We start from the raw sequence: 16183 nt of genomic DNA, 5'->3' as shown, positions 1-16183 counted from the left end.
CCAGAAGAACAAAGCACCACACGTTGAAACCAAATAAAAGCAGCAGAGGTGACAAATAACAACCCAGAAGGAAAAAAAAAAAAAAAAAGGCAAAACAAAAAATAACTACCCCACCATATCAACCCAGCTCCAGGAGAATGGGTGGAAACCTCCTCGTGGGAGGGTGAGGATCCTACACGCCACCCAGGCAGGGAGTTTGAGCAGGCTGGATGATCACACTTGCTCCTGACAGCACTGGGGCTGTAACTCCACCAGATGTCAGTGTCGCAGAGCTCATTCCTGCCAGGCTGCATTCCCAGACAAGGCCACACTTGATTATTTGCTTTTACTTCAAACCAAATCTGCTCCAGCCAAGTGCCATGTCTCTGCTAAGTCTGCCTCCCTCAGGCACTGGCCCAGGTTCAGTTTCAGTGTTTGCCTCTTGTTTGTGAGCAGCTGAGGACTGAACTCACCCACGAGGAGGAGAGGACACAGAATGCAGAAGGCTCAGCAGTGCCATGGAGCACAGGCAGCTGAGGCTAAACTGGGCCCTGTGGCATGGCAGCCTTTGGCCAGCTCTGGTTTAGGCTTCCCAGAGAGCTGCTGGGAGCTTCTAGTGAGGGGTGTGTCAGCATCCTGTGAACATCACTGATTTAGTTCTTTGGGATGCACTCTTCACAGACTTCTCACAGAATCACTGGCTTGGAAGAGACTTTCAAGATCATCAAGCCCAACCCAGCCCCAACACCTCAACTAAACCATAGCACTGAGTGCCACATCCAGGCTTTTTTTAAACACATCCAGGGATGGTGACTCCACCACCTCTCTGGGCAGGCCATTCCAGACTCTTTCAGTGAAAAACTTTTTCTTAATATCCAACTTATATTCCTTTGGTGCAGCTTGTGTCCTCTGGTTCTGTCAGTGCTGCCTGGGGAAAGAGATCAACCCCACCTGCCTACAGCTACCCTTCAGGAAGTTATAGAGTGATAAGGTCAAACACCTGACATTGACCAAGCCCTGTGTGCTGCTGCTCCTGCAACGTGCAGGGAAAGCCAGGAAAAGCAAAGCTTCAGGGGTGCCAGTGGCAAAAGCCCCTCCTTACTGAAAGGTAAGGCAGGGTCCTTCTTGCTGTGGTCCCCCAGAGTACCAGGGAGCCTCTGCAGGCTCTGGATGATGGCTGGCACACAGAACGCCCATGTTAAGGAGCAAGGATGGTCTGGAGGAGAAGCAGCAAGCACCGTGTAACAAGCTGAAAAGTCTCAAATGCTGTGTTTGTGAAGGAGTGTCTGTTGTTTCCTCCTGCCATGCAGGAAAGTGAAGTGCATGCCTGTTACAGCCCACCCTACAGCCCAAGTAGGACTGCAGGGAACTATTGGTGCTTAATTTAATTCTTAATGCACCAGTGCGGTCACCTAGACTGCAGGATCTGACCCAGAGCATGAAACACGCAACATGCAGCTGAAAGAAGAGGTTTCTTCAGCTGAGACCATGCACTTTTAAAGTAACTGTTATAATTATTTTTAAACAATGCTGGCAATTTCAGAGAGAGGTATGACCTGCAAACACAATGCATGTGGTGTGTTTTATGTAGGTGCAGATATTATGTCCCACATCAAAGGGGGGATTTCCCCAGGCTGCTTGCCAGAGCCCTGTACAGAAGAGATTAAACAAATCAGATAAAACCAATTTGTACCAAAAAGCACAGCCACCCAAAACCACTAGTAGTCATTTCTGAAAGCACAGGACTGGCAGTGAACAGCACTAAAGGTGATATGACCTCAGTTTATCATCTCTTTTAAATAAAACCAATACAAAAAATAGACAGACTGGCACAACATAACATACTGGATGTGTTTCTAGAGGCTGCTTCAACAGGAGATCTCCAAAAAGATCTTCACAGTATTTTGACATCTTGTACTGTTGATATTTGCTGGAAAAGATTATGCCAGTTAATTTTTAAATATAAAAAAGAAATCACTATCACTCAGCACAAAAGAATATGCTAAGTATTGTAGACATCCCAAATATTATACTGCCCATTTTGCATCAACTGAGATGTATTACTTTACTGTAATTATACTGTCAATTAAAGTCTATTATTTGACATAGATGAATTTAACACGACCAAAAAAGTAGAGCAACTGAATCTCACACAGCTAATGGAACATTCAAACACATTTCAGAGCTTTATCACAGATAAAAATATTGCCATTATTAAGCTACATAAAGATTGATTAGTATATTAATGGTATATTAAGTGATACTCAGTATGCCTGCATTACCCCCCTCCCAGTTTCCAAGTATCATACAATATAAATTTTAAACTATATCATCTCTCTCAGACAATGCACAATTTAAGAATTAAAAATTGGCACTATGTACCTGCAGTGATTCTCAAATGAAAGAATGACAGGGTACTCTGACGTAACAAATGCTGTTTCCTTAATGGCTTGAATTACATCCTGCAAAAAAGCAACAATAAGATACAAGTCAGAATGGATCAAATTAAAACATAATAAAAGGGATTTTTTTATTATCCACTCCACCCTGAGAAACACAGGGATGTCTTAAATGTGCAAATGAAGAGAGAGGCAGAAAAACCCCTGTGCTCTTGATGCCTCCCCACAACCTCCCTGCACCTGCAGCAGCATGGCACCTTCACCCACAGCCATCAATGGGAGAATTCCTACTCCCACAGAAACTTCTGCATCTTCAGGCTTTTTCCACAGCTAAGGAACTTCTCAGACAAGAAAGATATTTATTCTGTGGTGCGAAGAGCCCCAGGATGTGAAGAAGTGGGGCAAAAGCAGCAAGCCTGCTTCCTGCAGGTTCTGTGGGAAGGCAGACGGAGCACAGGGGTGGGTGGTGCAAGTTAGGAATGAGCCCCAAAGTCTGGGCCAGAAATCCTGCCCATGTCAGTGCATCCCACAGGAGCAGCATTCCAGGCTGCCCTGCTTGGATTCTCCTGGCCTTTGCTGCCATGCGTAGAGGCCAGTCATTTACCTTGAAAAGGATGTCTGTGCACATTGCTTTTCCATGGGTTATTATTGGCTCTTGGTCTTCACCTTTGCCATCCCAACAGTCCAGCTCAACACACCTGAAGATCCAAGGAAAATAAATTTAGTATTTTATTACAGGTGTGCTACCTGGGACATATTTTAGCAGTGATGGTCAAAGCAGTAAATTGCAAATCAGTTTTGGGCACTGCACAACTCTTTCTAAGCTGTACATGTGTTATTTCTATAACTTTGGATATACCACCTTAAATATGGCATGTGTGAGTCAGTATATTCTCATCTGGACAATAATGTCTTTAGCACTGTGCCATTCTTCTTATTCTCATTCTACTAAGTCAAGAAATTAAGCAGGAAATCATACATTTTCTGTTTCTCATTAACATGTAAATTTTGTCATTATAAAGCAGAAAGCCCACTGAAATTCTTCAGCTGTCATTCTGAGACCAAACTTCTGTTAACTTTCTCACAAACTCTCTCCTTATCAATTTCTACATTCCTCTGACTGGAATTACTTTTGTCAGAAAAATAAGATTCTTAAACAAACACATGTGTTTTCATTTGCCACACTAACATGTTTACACATTCACTTGTACAAGATATCAACACCAAGGTACATTATTTTTAAAGTATTAGATTCACAAATATGGATTATCTTCTGCTTCCAACCTGCATCCAGCCAAAAGCACTTGTCTGTACATCTCCACTGAAGACTTGCCCCCAAACTGCCTGCCTGTTAAATAGGTATTGTGAGAGGAGCTGATGAAGTAATGAGCCAGAGGATGGTCCATCTCTTGATACAATTCCAAACGGTCTAAGAAAACGGGGGCATTTTCATCTGACATCAAGTATCTGCAAAACCCATCACTGGATATGACACCTAGAAGGAAGAAGAAGGCATGATGAATCACTACCAGGAATTTAGAGTCCACAGGACTCAAACCACCTCATAGAGCAGGAATTCTAGCACAGAACCTGTTATTAACACAGGTTCCTGCAAGCAAGCAGCTCTCCCCTTCCTCCACTCCAGGCTGCCCAGCAGCTGATGCAAAATGTTCCATTACATTCCCAAATAACCAAATTAAAAACCAGGTGCCCACGTGAGGTCCAGCACTCACCATCAATAGAACTAAGACAGCAAAAGGAGGTGAAGAAGGCAAATAGGTAGTGACATCTCTTCAGAACAGTCCCAACAGTTTTTATCTCTGGGACTTTTAAAGTCAGACACTGTGAGCTGGCATGGAGCAGGCTTCTGTGGCCCTTTCCTCCTCCCTTTCATATTTAGTCCTGTGCTACATCACTGTCAACCAATTTGTGCAGAGACTCCTCCCCACTGACAGAAACATGGGACATGTACCTGAAAATCTCTGCAGTGCTTCATTTACAAAACATCAGGAAAATCTAAAATACCTTCCAGTTTACTGTTTGAAATACATGTTTATACCTTTGTAAATGAAGACAGAAATCTACAATGACAAGTAATACAGGAATTCAGAACACAGAATTCATAACACCTCCCTCTTATCTGTCTGCTGGCTTATGCTTCAATAAAGTATAAAAAAATACAAATCATGGAGTAATTTTTACTGAAACCAAATTAGGAATAATTAGTATGGCAATATCAGTTTTAAAGAGGCCAAGAGTCTGAAAAATGAAAATTATCTGTGATCAGGAAGAAGGGATTACTCACAAAGAGCTGCTGCAGAGAATGGTTACCTGGCACTAATTTTTGACATTGCTTTCTCTGAAGTAATTTATGAACACTCAGCTATTGTTAAGACAAGGTTGCAGCAGTTCTATTTTTATTTTCTTTAAGTCTATTTTTCTCACACAGAGAAGTGGAGTGATCCCAGTTTCCATTCTACTTCTAATTTTCTGAAAAAATCCTGTACTGGAGATTAAATTTTCTGTGCTTGGTGTCAGCCAGAGGTGAACTGCTCCAGAATGTTTTACTCAAATCCTCTCAGCTGATTCTGAGTATGAAAGAAAGGGGGCAAAAGGGACTTTTCAACTTGAAGAATGGTTTCATTTTGTTATCACCACATACATTAAAGCTGCAGCACAGCATATCTCAGATAATACACACTCCTAGTGTATCATCTTGTGGAAAAATGTCACAGCTGGATGGATGGTCTAGACAGAACACAGCTGCAACCTCAGCAACCTAACAGAGCGCTGTGTGTTCAGCAGCTCAGGCTTTGTATTTCTCACCAAGGTTGTTGGGGTTTGTAGTGGTCCTGAGCAGACTCTGGTTACTGAACTGCCCAGCATTAAGTTATTCAGCTTTACTCACTGCTGAAACTGAAGTGTGACTGAGGAGGAGTCAGCTGCTTATTGCTACTGCCTTTTGTATGTCAGCCTTGTTTCTTAAACTACATCATTTAGCAAAAAAAAAAAAAAACAAAAAAAACCAAAAAAAAACCAAAACCAAAACCAAAAAACCCCAAAAAACCCAAAAAAAAAAAAACCAAAACAAAAGAAAAGAAAGGTTGTCCTCTATATTTGCTCAACAGCACAGTTTTATCTAAGAAAGGGAAAGAAGTTGAAGAGAACAGTCCTTGCTGATATCCCTGGAGGAGCACCCAGAGGGGACTTTTACTGTTTTGTTGTTATATTCATTAAACCCATCCCTGCAAATGGTTTTCCACATTTATTGAAAACCTAATAGAAACAAAAAACAATCAAAGAGGCTAAATAATTAGCCATGGTTGAATTTCTTTTTTCCAATTTTAGATTTATTTCCACCTTCTAAAACATGTTTTTATACCTTCCATTCTAAACAGGTGGCAGCCTCATTAGCACACCTTCCTAGTGCTGGAAAATATTTAAAATAGAATACACTAGCACCAAGAATCAAAGATGAGTGTCTTTAAAAATTATAAATCAATTGGGATAGAGATGACAAAAATCAATTAATACTTTAAGAGTTTATTCAATTAGACATGGAGAGAAAGACTAAGGCTTTATTGGGGCAGGATTAGATGCTGCCTCCTCCTGTTGCTTGGTTTGCACATCCCTCACCACAAGGCACTGCTAGATATATAAATACTTCTGCCTTGATCCATGAGCCTAAATGTCTGTTCAAGAGGATTCTTGTTAGGATGGGCTTTACAAAGCTGCAGTCTCCTCTCTACTTGTCACAACAGCAGCCCAGCGAAAAGGGCAGGGAAAGCAACACGTTTCATTTCTGCAGCTGCTCCCAACACAGCTGCTGCAGCAAAATGAGTAAGAACTGGGAACTGAGTTCAGCCCCTGACACCTCCCACACTCACAGCAGCTCAGGACATGAGCAGCCCAAGAATGCCTTGCAGGTACTTTCTGCAGCCTTGCTCGGAAAGAACATTTTTCAGATCATCCACATAAAATACCCTGTACTAAGCCAGGCTGCTGCCCTCAGGCACCAGAGGGAATATATTATAAGAAGGTGGATGCATATGGCACTTTCTTTTTTATTTTTGCACAATATGTACAATCTATACTTTGCAGAGCTACGCAGTCTCTCTGAGACCCTGACCACAGACATGTGCATATTGACTTGCTGCTGCAAGGAGCTGTTCTGTATTTACTCAATCCCAGCCTCTCCCTTTCCTATCAGGATTTACAGCCACACTCTAACCTGGATCAGGGTCATAATCCTTCTAAAAAAATATTATTTTGAAGGGGAGGTACTTTTTTCAGCAGAGCAGTTTCCTGGTCCAGCACCCTATACAAGTGCTTGTCCCCAGACCACAGGGACTGTAAACTCCCTCTTAAAAGTCTGAATGCTTCAGAATAAATTCCCCAAATGCCCAAACTCAGTGAATTCTGAATTCCCTCCCCCATTTACCTTTCCTCTTCAAGTCTTCATCTGGCTCATATGTCTCAATTATCTGCATTGCTCTTTTTGTGTCATAAAAGGGAAATAAAATTTCATTGAGCCGAGGATCTCGTTGATGCTAAGGTGTGAAAACAACAGAATTCAGCAAAACAATATAGTGCATGGCTATCATCCAAGAGCATTTCATTACTGCAGATGAGAAAGAAAGAAGTGGACATTTAAAAAAAAAAAAAGTGCAGCCCTAAAATTTACACACTGTTCAACAGCATCTTCAGCATTAGGTAGAAAATGAACTTTATCTTTCATAAGAAACTTAGGCAGTTTGATCACAAAAATATTTTTAAAAAAGAAAAATCCAGTGCAATCATATAACTGGTCTTACTCTTGTTTATTCATGAAAATTATGACTGCACATGGAATCTGTGCAAATGAGATGTTGAAAATAAAGAGCTAAATGTCCCTTTGAAAATTCTCTCTCATTCTTCTTTTTGCAAAGTGACAGACTTGACTGGTGGCACTGTAATCACCTCTGCAAAAATACAAGTCTTACACAATATCTACAGCTAAAGCAAAAAAGTAAAATAAAGCTATACTGTAAATATAAAATTTGAAATTCGAGTTTAGAAATATGCAAGTACTGGATGATTATTTGTGAATCATGGAAACATCATGTTTTTAACTATTCAAAAACCAGCATAGGTTCTTGGAATAAATATACACAAGAATTTCACAGAATCATCTCTTAATTCAAAATAATTTACAATATCAGGATTTCATAATATATGTCACTTTTAGGTACAATTTAGCAATTTAGCAGTGATTTCTAATAGACTAATAAAATTCAGAATTTGTATGCTTTCACTTTATAGTGTGCTATGTAACTTTGGTTTTTTTCTCCATGCTGGATTAGAGCTGCACACTGTGTGCCTGATTCTTCATTAAAAGAAAATTAAAACTGGAATTGATGGAGTAGTGGCATGTAAGCAGATGCAACAAAAAAAAGAAATAAATATGACTGTGAAAACAGTCTTTTGCCCCAGAAGGTGCACAGTTTCCAAGCTTTAGTTTCAGCAGAATTCAGAAATGTAACAGGCCACCCGTAGTTGGCAGTCAGTAATTTGGAGTGGACAGGATGGTGTTGACATGGCTTACACAGCACTATCAGCATTTGCTGTAATTCCTTATATGGAAACTTTTTAAACAATTTTTTTCTTTTTTTCCCGTAAGAAAAGTAATATCCAATTCAATCTCTTTTCTTACAACCAATCCATCGGTGCATGTGCTTAATTAACTCCAAGAAATTACAACCAATGCCAACTCAATCATGCAGTTAGGGAGGGATGTTTCAAGTAATGCTACTGGCAGTCTGCAGCATCTAAACACAGCAGGTTTGTCCAGGCCAGAGGGGCTGTTGGGATGCCCAGGAACACTCAGATCAAACAGCACACGAGAGCAGATGGATGCAGGACACTACTTGCTCAGCACCACACACCAACACCACCACAATATGGCATGCAACAGTTCCACAGTGACAAAGGACAAGGTATATATTTATACCCTTAGTGACAATACACCACCTCCAAAAATGGTCAGAAATAGTAGGGAAGGTTCTTTGCTCAGGAAAAGGGCTCTTCCCTACTCGCTTCTACTGTTAGTAATGAGCAAACTGAAGAAAATAAATGGGATAAAGCAGAAAGTCTCCTCTTAAGAAAAAGTCCCAGAGTTATCAGAAGGAGCTGAGAGCAAATATTCTTCTAGTAGCAGTGATCATTGCTCATCATCCATCCTCCAGTAGAACAGAAGTGTATCCTTATGTTCACTTTGTTTAAAAAAGCCAGACTTGGCAACTGATAAAGATCTGCTTTTAAAAAGTGATAATGTTCTCTAGTGTCTTTTGGGGAAACATTCTGCACCATGAAGCTTGATGGCACAGGGAACTTGTGACTCAAAAGCAGACTAAAACTTAAAGTGTGAAATTTCATCTCAAAAGATAACATGCCCCAGGATTAACTGTGTATGTGCAACAAAGCTGTGTTTGATTGTTCTGGTTACCCTACCAGACAGAGCGCCCTTACACCAGGCACTCCCAGCCAGGTGAGGGTGAACTGACTAAAAACATGGGAAGAAAGGGTGCCTAGAGGGTTTTGCAAAGAGGGAAAAGCTCATTCAGCCTCCCCAGCCTGCCTCCAGCACCTCAGAGTGGGTACAGACTGAGACACAGCAGCTCAAAGTGCTCAAACCAGTTCTGCCTAAAACCAGCATCTGCCCTGCAAGTGGTGAGACCCTCTGGGGAGATGAACAGCTGGGGGATGGAAAGAGGGAGTGGGAAGGAAGGAGGAAGAAAAAGAAAGTGGAGAGACAGGGAGGAAGAGCAAGGAATTGGGAATAGGAAAGGATCTCCCCACACCTGCCTCCCAAAAGAATGGATGAGTGCTGGTCAGACTACTGAAAATACCATTTAGACCATTACTTGTCTTGTTATTTTATTGCTGTAAATGAACTGCAGGAGCAACTCTCAGTGGTAGTGACTTCAGTCCCTTTTCTGCTATCTTTCCTTTTTTTTTTTTTTTCCAAAAATTTGACTTTAAAAGTAGGAGATCTAGACAAAATACTCAGTGCATGACAACAATTAAATTTCTAAAAACTTCCCAGAAGCTTTAATACCAAAGCCGAATTAAATCATCTGTCAGCCAGCAGCATTTAAAAGTCAAATAGAGATAGGAGTTTGGAAAAACTCCAGGAAAGCTATGCACTCTCCTCTCATACCCAGTAACATATCCTCATGCTCTCTTAAAAACCCATAACACTTAGAGCTTCTGCAGCATGCCTTGGAGGTTACTTCAAAATAATTTAAGTTAAAGAGTCTCATGAAGAGTTGCTCTGCCAAGTAGCTCCCCTCTCCTATGTAATGACAATAACCTTTTCATATTTGCCAGCATTAGAGACCACTGCTAATTGCAGTGTTGGCCAGCAGCCAAGGGGACAGAAAAGATCCATTCAGGAGGCACATTCTGGGTAATTTTGTGCCTTGCAAATTCTGACCGAAACTTTAAACTCAGTTTGGAGACCAGAAGACCTCCAACACAGACCAAAGGCATTGGTTTCAGACACCAGAATAAATGTCCTACCCTAGAAAAAACACTTGAGTAATTTTCCCCAGCTCTGGTCCTGAGCCAAAGGAGCCAATCACAGGATTTCCAACTGCAAAATGTATTTTGTCAATATGAATGTGATCAACAAGATGCATTTTCCCCCAATACTACCTATATTTACCTACATAAAATAATGTTTCTAATTCTGTAAAAAGAACTGCTAAAGTCACACAAAATTGAGAGCACAGCAACTCAATCTTAATTTTTCAATCAGTTACTGGAGATATGGGGTTCTTACAAATGCTGGCAGCTTTTCTTCAGAAGTTTAGTCTCCAAGGAACTACACTTTAAACTAAAACAATTAGAGATAAACTTAAAAATAATGATAAAACAGTCATGTACCTGAAAATGAAGAGGGATGCTAAAGAAATCAGAAGCTAACATGGTTTAAAGTGGGGTTAGGGCCGTGTGCTTCAAGCAGTAAAATGTACCTAGCACTACAGGTGAACTGGGGGCTGAGGTGCTTTAAAAGGGATAATTTATAATTTAAATCACAACACTGTCCTTTCTCTCCCCAAAGCAGAAGCAAAGATGACAAACCTTAGCTCTGACCCTAGCCCTGCAAACATTCAGACACTGAATTGTGGAAATAGCTGTGATAAAAGGAAGTCTCACAGCAGTAAGATTAAGCCTGTGTAATCCCAATTATGCAAACTGTTAATCTTCTCTCTCTCTTTTCTTTTTGAGTACCCTTTTTACAAATAATTCAGTAAGACACACGTTCAGTGCTGAAAAATAAAAATATATTCCAAATTTGACATATAGGGAGCTTTACAGCTTGGATCTTCAGACTGAAGTATCCAATAAATAAACACACACACACATACATATATATATAAACACATATAAAATTGAACTATAACTAGTAAAACAATTTTAGATGGAGAGATCTTTTTTTTTTTTTGATAATGCACCTAAAAATGTCACATAGTGATGATGGCGGCTTCCCGTGTTCAGGATGACAATAATCTACTGGTACAAAACCAAGTGGGATGTATCTGTTTTCCATGGGTGTGCTCTTGTCAAATCCACATGCTGCATTTATTGCTGGAATTGCAAATGAGGCAGTTTTCTATAACTTACTGTGCTTTAGGAATAGAAAAGAGCCAAGCCCACACTGTTTATTGAACTACTTCACACACTTGTGATGCTTTTAAGAAATACTAAATACTTCTGCCAATAATCGCATTCTGGAAATACAGCAATAAAAATATTTCCTCCTATTCTGCACACATGGTATTTTAAAAATCATATGCAAACTCTTAAAATATCCTCTTAGATCTTAGATTTGTAACAGATTGAAATACTACTGCTGAGGAGAATCAAATCCTTGTTTATAAACACCTACTTCAGTTTTTCTACTATCTTAGAAGGACTAGTAGATATATTTATCTGGGGCTTACAGGTAAAATAACTGCCTGCAATCAAATACTGGGTGTATTTTAGTGGAATGGAACAATAAAAAAAGTATTAAACACACAGGACACACACCACAACACAGCAACAAGTAACCAACAAATGCAGCTGCAAGGCCAACATGTAGAAAGCAGAACACAGGGCTGGAGCTGATTTCTGCACCTGATGTTCCCACAATGGAAAGCACAGCAAATAATGGCACGGGGCATGCAATGGGAAGATTGGAAGAAGCAAGCCACTGCAGACAGACTTTATGGTAGTTAATGTATGAAAAAGCTTACTTCATTTAGAAAGCTCACTAATTGGTCTACCGTTAAATAATCAGTTTTGTCTCCATTGCTGAAAAGGAATTTATTAAAGAATGTGAGTTTTTGTACACGATGCTACAGTAGGTATGATTTACATGTTGACATTGTTCATACTTTTAAAACCACCTACTATTTGCTACTTGAATGTAGCTCTATAATCTCAAAATTAATAGTCACAGAAAACATGCTAATTGTCTATGCACAGTATATCTCCCACAACATCTCTTCCTATCCCTGAACAAACATTACATCATAAAACAACATGTAAGTCCTCCAGCTGAGAATAAATTGGGTGAAGAAATTTTTCAAACTTCGAATTTCTTACTTAATTTAATCAGTTCACGTATTGTGTTAATCACCTAAAGGAGCAAGTTAAAAATTACAGTAGTTAGTAAAGCCAATGCAAAAAAAAAAAAAAATTCCGGGTGTTTCCTCTAACTCATGTAAAAGTTGCTCTAAAATACAGAGTGAACTTTTACATTAATAGTCTCAGAAGGGAGGAAGGAGTAAAACATAGACTGGGGCTTGTTCTAAAGTACTGCTGATGCTACTAGGATCCAAGGGTAGACAAATTTTACAGCGTTCTGTCACTATTAGTTATGGACTAAAAATACAACAAAATATCTTTAAAGCAAGATTATATTAAATTTGAACTTACATCTTCTTAAAGAGGTCCTCTATGTCAGTTCTGGGACATATCTTTTGGGTAAGCTCATAAAATTTCTCATAAGTAAAAGCTGCAGGCTCAATTTCATCATTCTGCAATGAAATGCAAAGGTACATTTATCCAGACAAAAGAGCTTACGTGCTTTTTTTCCAAAGAGAATATCTTATATCAGAAAAAAGCAACTGAGAACTGGTTTAGCTCCTTCCCAAGTATAAAATTACCTGGTTTCTTTTGTACTCTCAAAATTATTCTAACTTCATCTTTATCATAGATTTGTTTGATGTGACTGCATTCTAACCTCACAGTAACAATAATTCTACATAAACACAGAGCTGGAAAACAATCTATTTTTCTTCTGAAGCTTAAAAAAAACCCAACCCAAACCCAAAAAAGTTCAAGCCATCACCTCTCTGGGGCTGCTGGCAGGGGCTCCCACTGCAAGTGGGACAGAGCTGGAGAGCAGCTCTCCAAAGGAGGGGAGCAAAGAGCAGGAGGAGTCCAAGAAATTCAACAAAAAAATTAATTACATGCATATTTTGTGCTCATATACTTAGCATAAATGAACAAAAGGTAGTTTGTGACAGAAAAGAAGGGAAGCCTCCTCTAAGAGGTTTAAAGACCTCTGTGTCATACAGATTTAATTACATTTTGGCTCTAGTAAACAACCTCCAGTGATTAGTAAGCAGCACGCAATAGGCACACTTTTTGTGATGCAAATGACTTAGATTACAGCTACAAATGTGAATGAGTCATTACCTTATTAGTAAACAAAACCAGTTATTCACAACCACTAAATACCTTTCCACTGGGAAGACCCAATTCCTTCAGTGCCTGAAAGATCACTTTTTCTGTTTTACCTGATGCAAAGGTTCTGGTTATGCTAAAACAAAAAACAGTGGAGAGGAAAAAAAAAAACCACAGAAAAGTTAGTAACTTCTTAAACAATCAGTTCTCTCTCTCTTGCTTTCACTGCCAGCACTTTCCTCTGGCTTCAATTGATGAGTGTAAGCAGTTTCCAAGTAAGAGTGCAGCTGAAGAAGTGCTTTGAGCTCCAGAGAGCAGCACTGCTCTGCCTGCAACCCAGCCATCAGAAAATACATCAAAATAATGAAGTGACACAGAACAAAAGAGGGTTTATCCCCCCAATACACTGGGGTACAGAGCCATGCAAAGCACTCTTTTGTTTGCTCTTTTAAGCTGTGTGCTGGTACAAATTACTGTTTAGAAAGCAGCAGATTCTCCGAGGGAGGAGACTCATGTCTGATCATTCTTGATTGTGGTGACTTCCCTTCTATCCCAGGCATTAAACTGAGCCTCCACAAGGTAGAGTGGGCTGTTCCCAAAGGCAGCTTCCTTCCTCTTTCCTTTTCAAGCAGCTGCTGCTACCAAGAGACTCCCAGACACATACCAAATCCCATTCCCTGCTGCAGTGTTCCCTCTGGATGCTCTCTCACCTCACAGCCAGGGAGAATAAATACCCTATCCCAGCCATGCTGCACAGAGATCCTCTCAGCTGCCACTGGAATATTTCCACCAAACTGATAAGCATCCTGCTCCTTCCCAAAGCACGACTTCACCATGCATACGACTGGCAAACTGGTTTCACTTGGAATGAGATAAATCCCACAGAAATGCAGCTATTTGGTGTGATTAATAGGAGAGTGGTCTATTTCTGTTTCCATTTGAGAAGAGTCAGAATAATCTCTGGGTCTGGAAAGGGGGATCCAAACCTGATAGCTCTCCTGCCTTCTGTTTAGGGCTTGAACTGGAATGCTGTGACCCACAACCCCTTGATTTTGGCGTCTTCATCTGGAGAGAGAAACTGAATTCTATATCCAAGATGTGTTTCTAACAAAAGCTGAACAGTGGGAAACACTCAATGACTGCTGGTAAGAATGTGCTGTTCTTTATCATCAAGTGAGACAAACATTCGCTGAGACTTTTAGTTAATCTCATGCATAATAAATAATTTCACTTGGCAAGAGACATGAAACAAATTGTGGCTGCTATTTGTTGCCATAGCAATTCATGGTTGTTTTAGTCTCCAAAACACTCTAAACTGCCTATGTAAATATTTTCATACTAATAAAATTAAGATCAGGAAGTGAAAATATCTAAATGATAAAAAAATACTTTAACAAAACGTAGCCATGTTTTTCTTCTTACTGGGTCCTTACAACAGTTAGATTTCTATGTCCCTATTTAGGCATCTAAGTTAGCTATTTTATTTTCCAAAGCTGACAAGTACCAAGATATTTTCACTAAAATATAGACTGAGTTTAACTCCAGGCACTTGTTTCTTAAAAAAATCTTAAGGCAGCTATTTTTTCTGCTAATTCTAAACCACAGAGTAATGTTAGCTCTACAATTTATAACCTATTTCTAGCCCTGTAAATTTCTATGTCTTTTATAATGAATTGGACTTCAATAATAAATGTCCTGTAAAACATGCAATATCGGTGTAAGCAATTAATCAGATGTGTGCCAAGATTCCATGGCCACAGGGAACTTACTTTTGATGCCAAATGTATTTTTTTATTTCATAAAAGCTGACAGCAAACACAGCAGTAACTTGTAATGACACAGCAGTGTAGAGAAGATTGCATGAATCAAAAAAGATTGTAAAATTACAGCATGACATGTTCATTTTGCCAAGGCTATTGCAAATAAAACTGTTTTTCCTTCTATCAGAAGAGACTTCATCCTAGCAGATTTACATTCATCTTGACACCTACAGGTGTTTACTCCTCTTGTTCCACCTACAGTGGTTCGGGGTTCATGCTAATATGCCAATGTACTTCCTCATAAATATTTAAAATACTTCCCAACTCTGGAACTGAAGGATATGGCTATATCGTGCTTGTTGATGGATTAAATCATTTGATTACTTCAGACCTTTGCTACTTCCCAACCATCACCTCAAAAATCAAGCCACCACAACCTATGGAAATCAATCTTCTACCATGGCTCCAGTGAGCTTGGCTTGACCTGCCTACACTGTACAAGAAATTATCTAAATTTGATTTCCAACCAACACTGAAGTATTGCAACAGATTTCTTCCAGACACTCTGGAGTAATTGAAATGAAACACACTTTTAAAAACTCTACTTTCAAATTAACTTAATTAAACTAGTGAATAACAGATTTAAGGTTCATTTGTCATAGTTTAGCCCTTTCTTCTTTTACTATGTATTTTCATAGTTAGAACCTAAACTTGCTTGAATCCTTTTAAATGTAGTGATACAAAGCGAGAAGCACAGTCTGAGAAAAGCTAATTTCTAACCAGGCTCCAGATGAGCAGGTGCAACTCACTCACATAGAAAATATATTTTCTGCCGGCACACAGTTGAAGAAACCAAGTAGATTTTTTTTTTTTCTTTACAAACGCTGACCTGTTTGCTCATCTGTTACAGTAGTGTTAAAATCTGAACATACAAAATATCTTACAAATGCCATGTCTTTGCAAGAGCTGTAAATGTAATTCTAGACTCAGACTGCTAAAATTTATCAAAGCCCAAAAGGCAAAACTGCTACTCTCCTAAGGTTTTCACACTGCTAACCATCAGAATTTCTTCTCTCCCAAACACAGCACTTCAATAGCAACAGACCTATGCCCCAGAATCCATTAAAATCCAAAAGCAGCTTGAGAAAAATCTTTGTGACTTTGCAACTCCCAACTGCACAGACAAGGAGTCAGGAGAATATTTATGGCATCTACCACCAACAGCCTGAGGAGTGTCACCTCCTCATGGCTCATCATTCCCTATGGGGAATGTGACAGTTGCAAAAGTTGTTTCAAACTTGGGAGGAAATTCAAGTTGCTCTGATT

At 39.6% G+C, this 16183-nt stretch overlaps 1 protein-coding gene across 10 annotated transcripts in view; it reads right to left on the bottom strand.

Moving 5' to 3' along the window:
- The window catches only part of PLCB4 (phospholipase C beta 4), a 186400-nt gene that overhangs the window by 52398 nt on the left and 117819 nt on the right, over positions 1-16183 (bottom strand). For all 10 annotated transcript variants that reach the window (XM_030268791.4, XM_030268786.4, XM_072927413.1 and 7 more), the window contains 8 exons: positions 13152-13233; positions 12345-12445; positions 11660-11717; positions 6820-6928; positions 3663-3873; positions 2983-3076; positions 2362-2441; positions 1825-1909 (listed from right to left, as the gene is read on the bottom strand). In XM_030268791.4, coding sequence (XP_030124651.1) covers positions 1825-1909; positions 2362-2441; positions 2983-3076; positions 3663-3873; positions 6820-6928; positions 11660-11717; positions 12345-12445; positions 13152-13233 — 820 coding nt within the window. The remainder of the gene's footprint in view (positions 1-1824; positions 1910-2361; positions 2442-2982; positions 3077-3662; positions 3874-6819; positions 6929-11659; positions 11718-12344; positions 12446-13151; positions 13234-16183) is intronic.

The sequence above is a fragment of the Taeniopygia guttata genome, chromosome 3 (genome assembly GCF_048771995.1).
Source record: "Taeniopygia guttata chromosome 3, bTaeGut7.mat, whole genome shotgun sequence".
NCBI lineage: Eukaryota > Metazoa > Chordata > Aves > Passeriformes > Estrildidae > Taeniopygia > Taeniopygia guttata.
The sequence above is the reverse complement of the archived record's forward strand: the minus strand, read 5'-3'. Positions and strand labels throughout refer to the sequence as shown.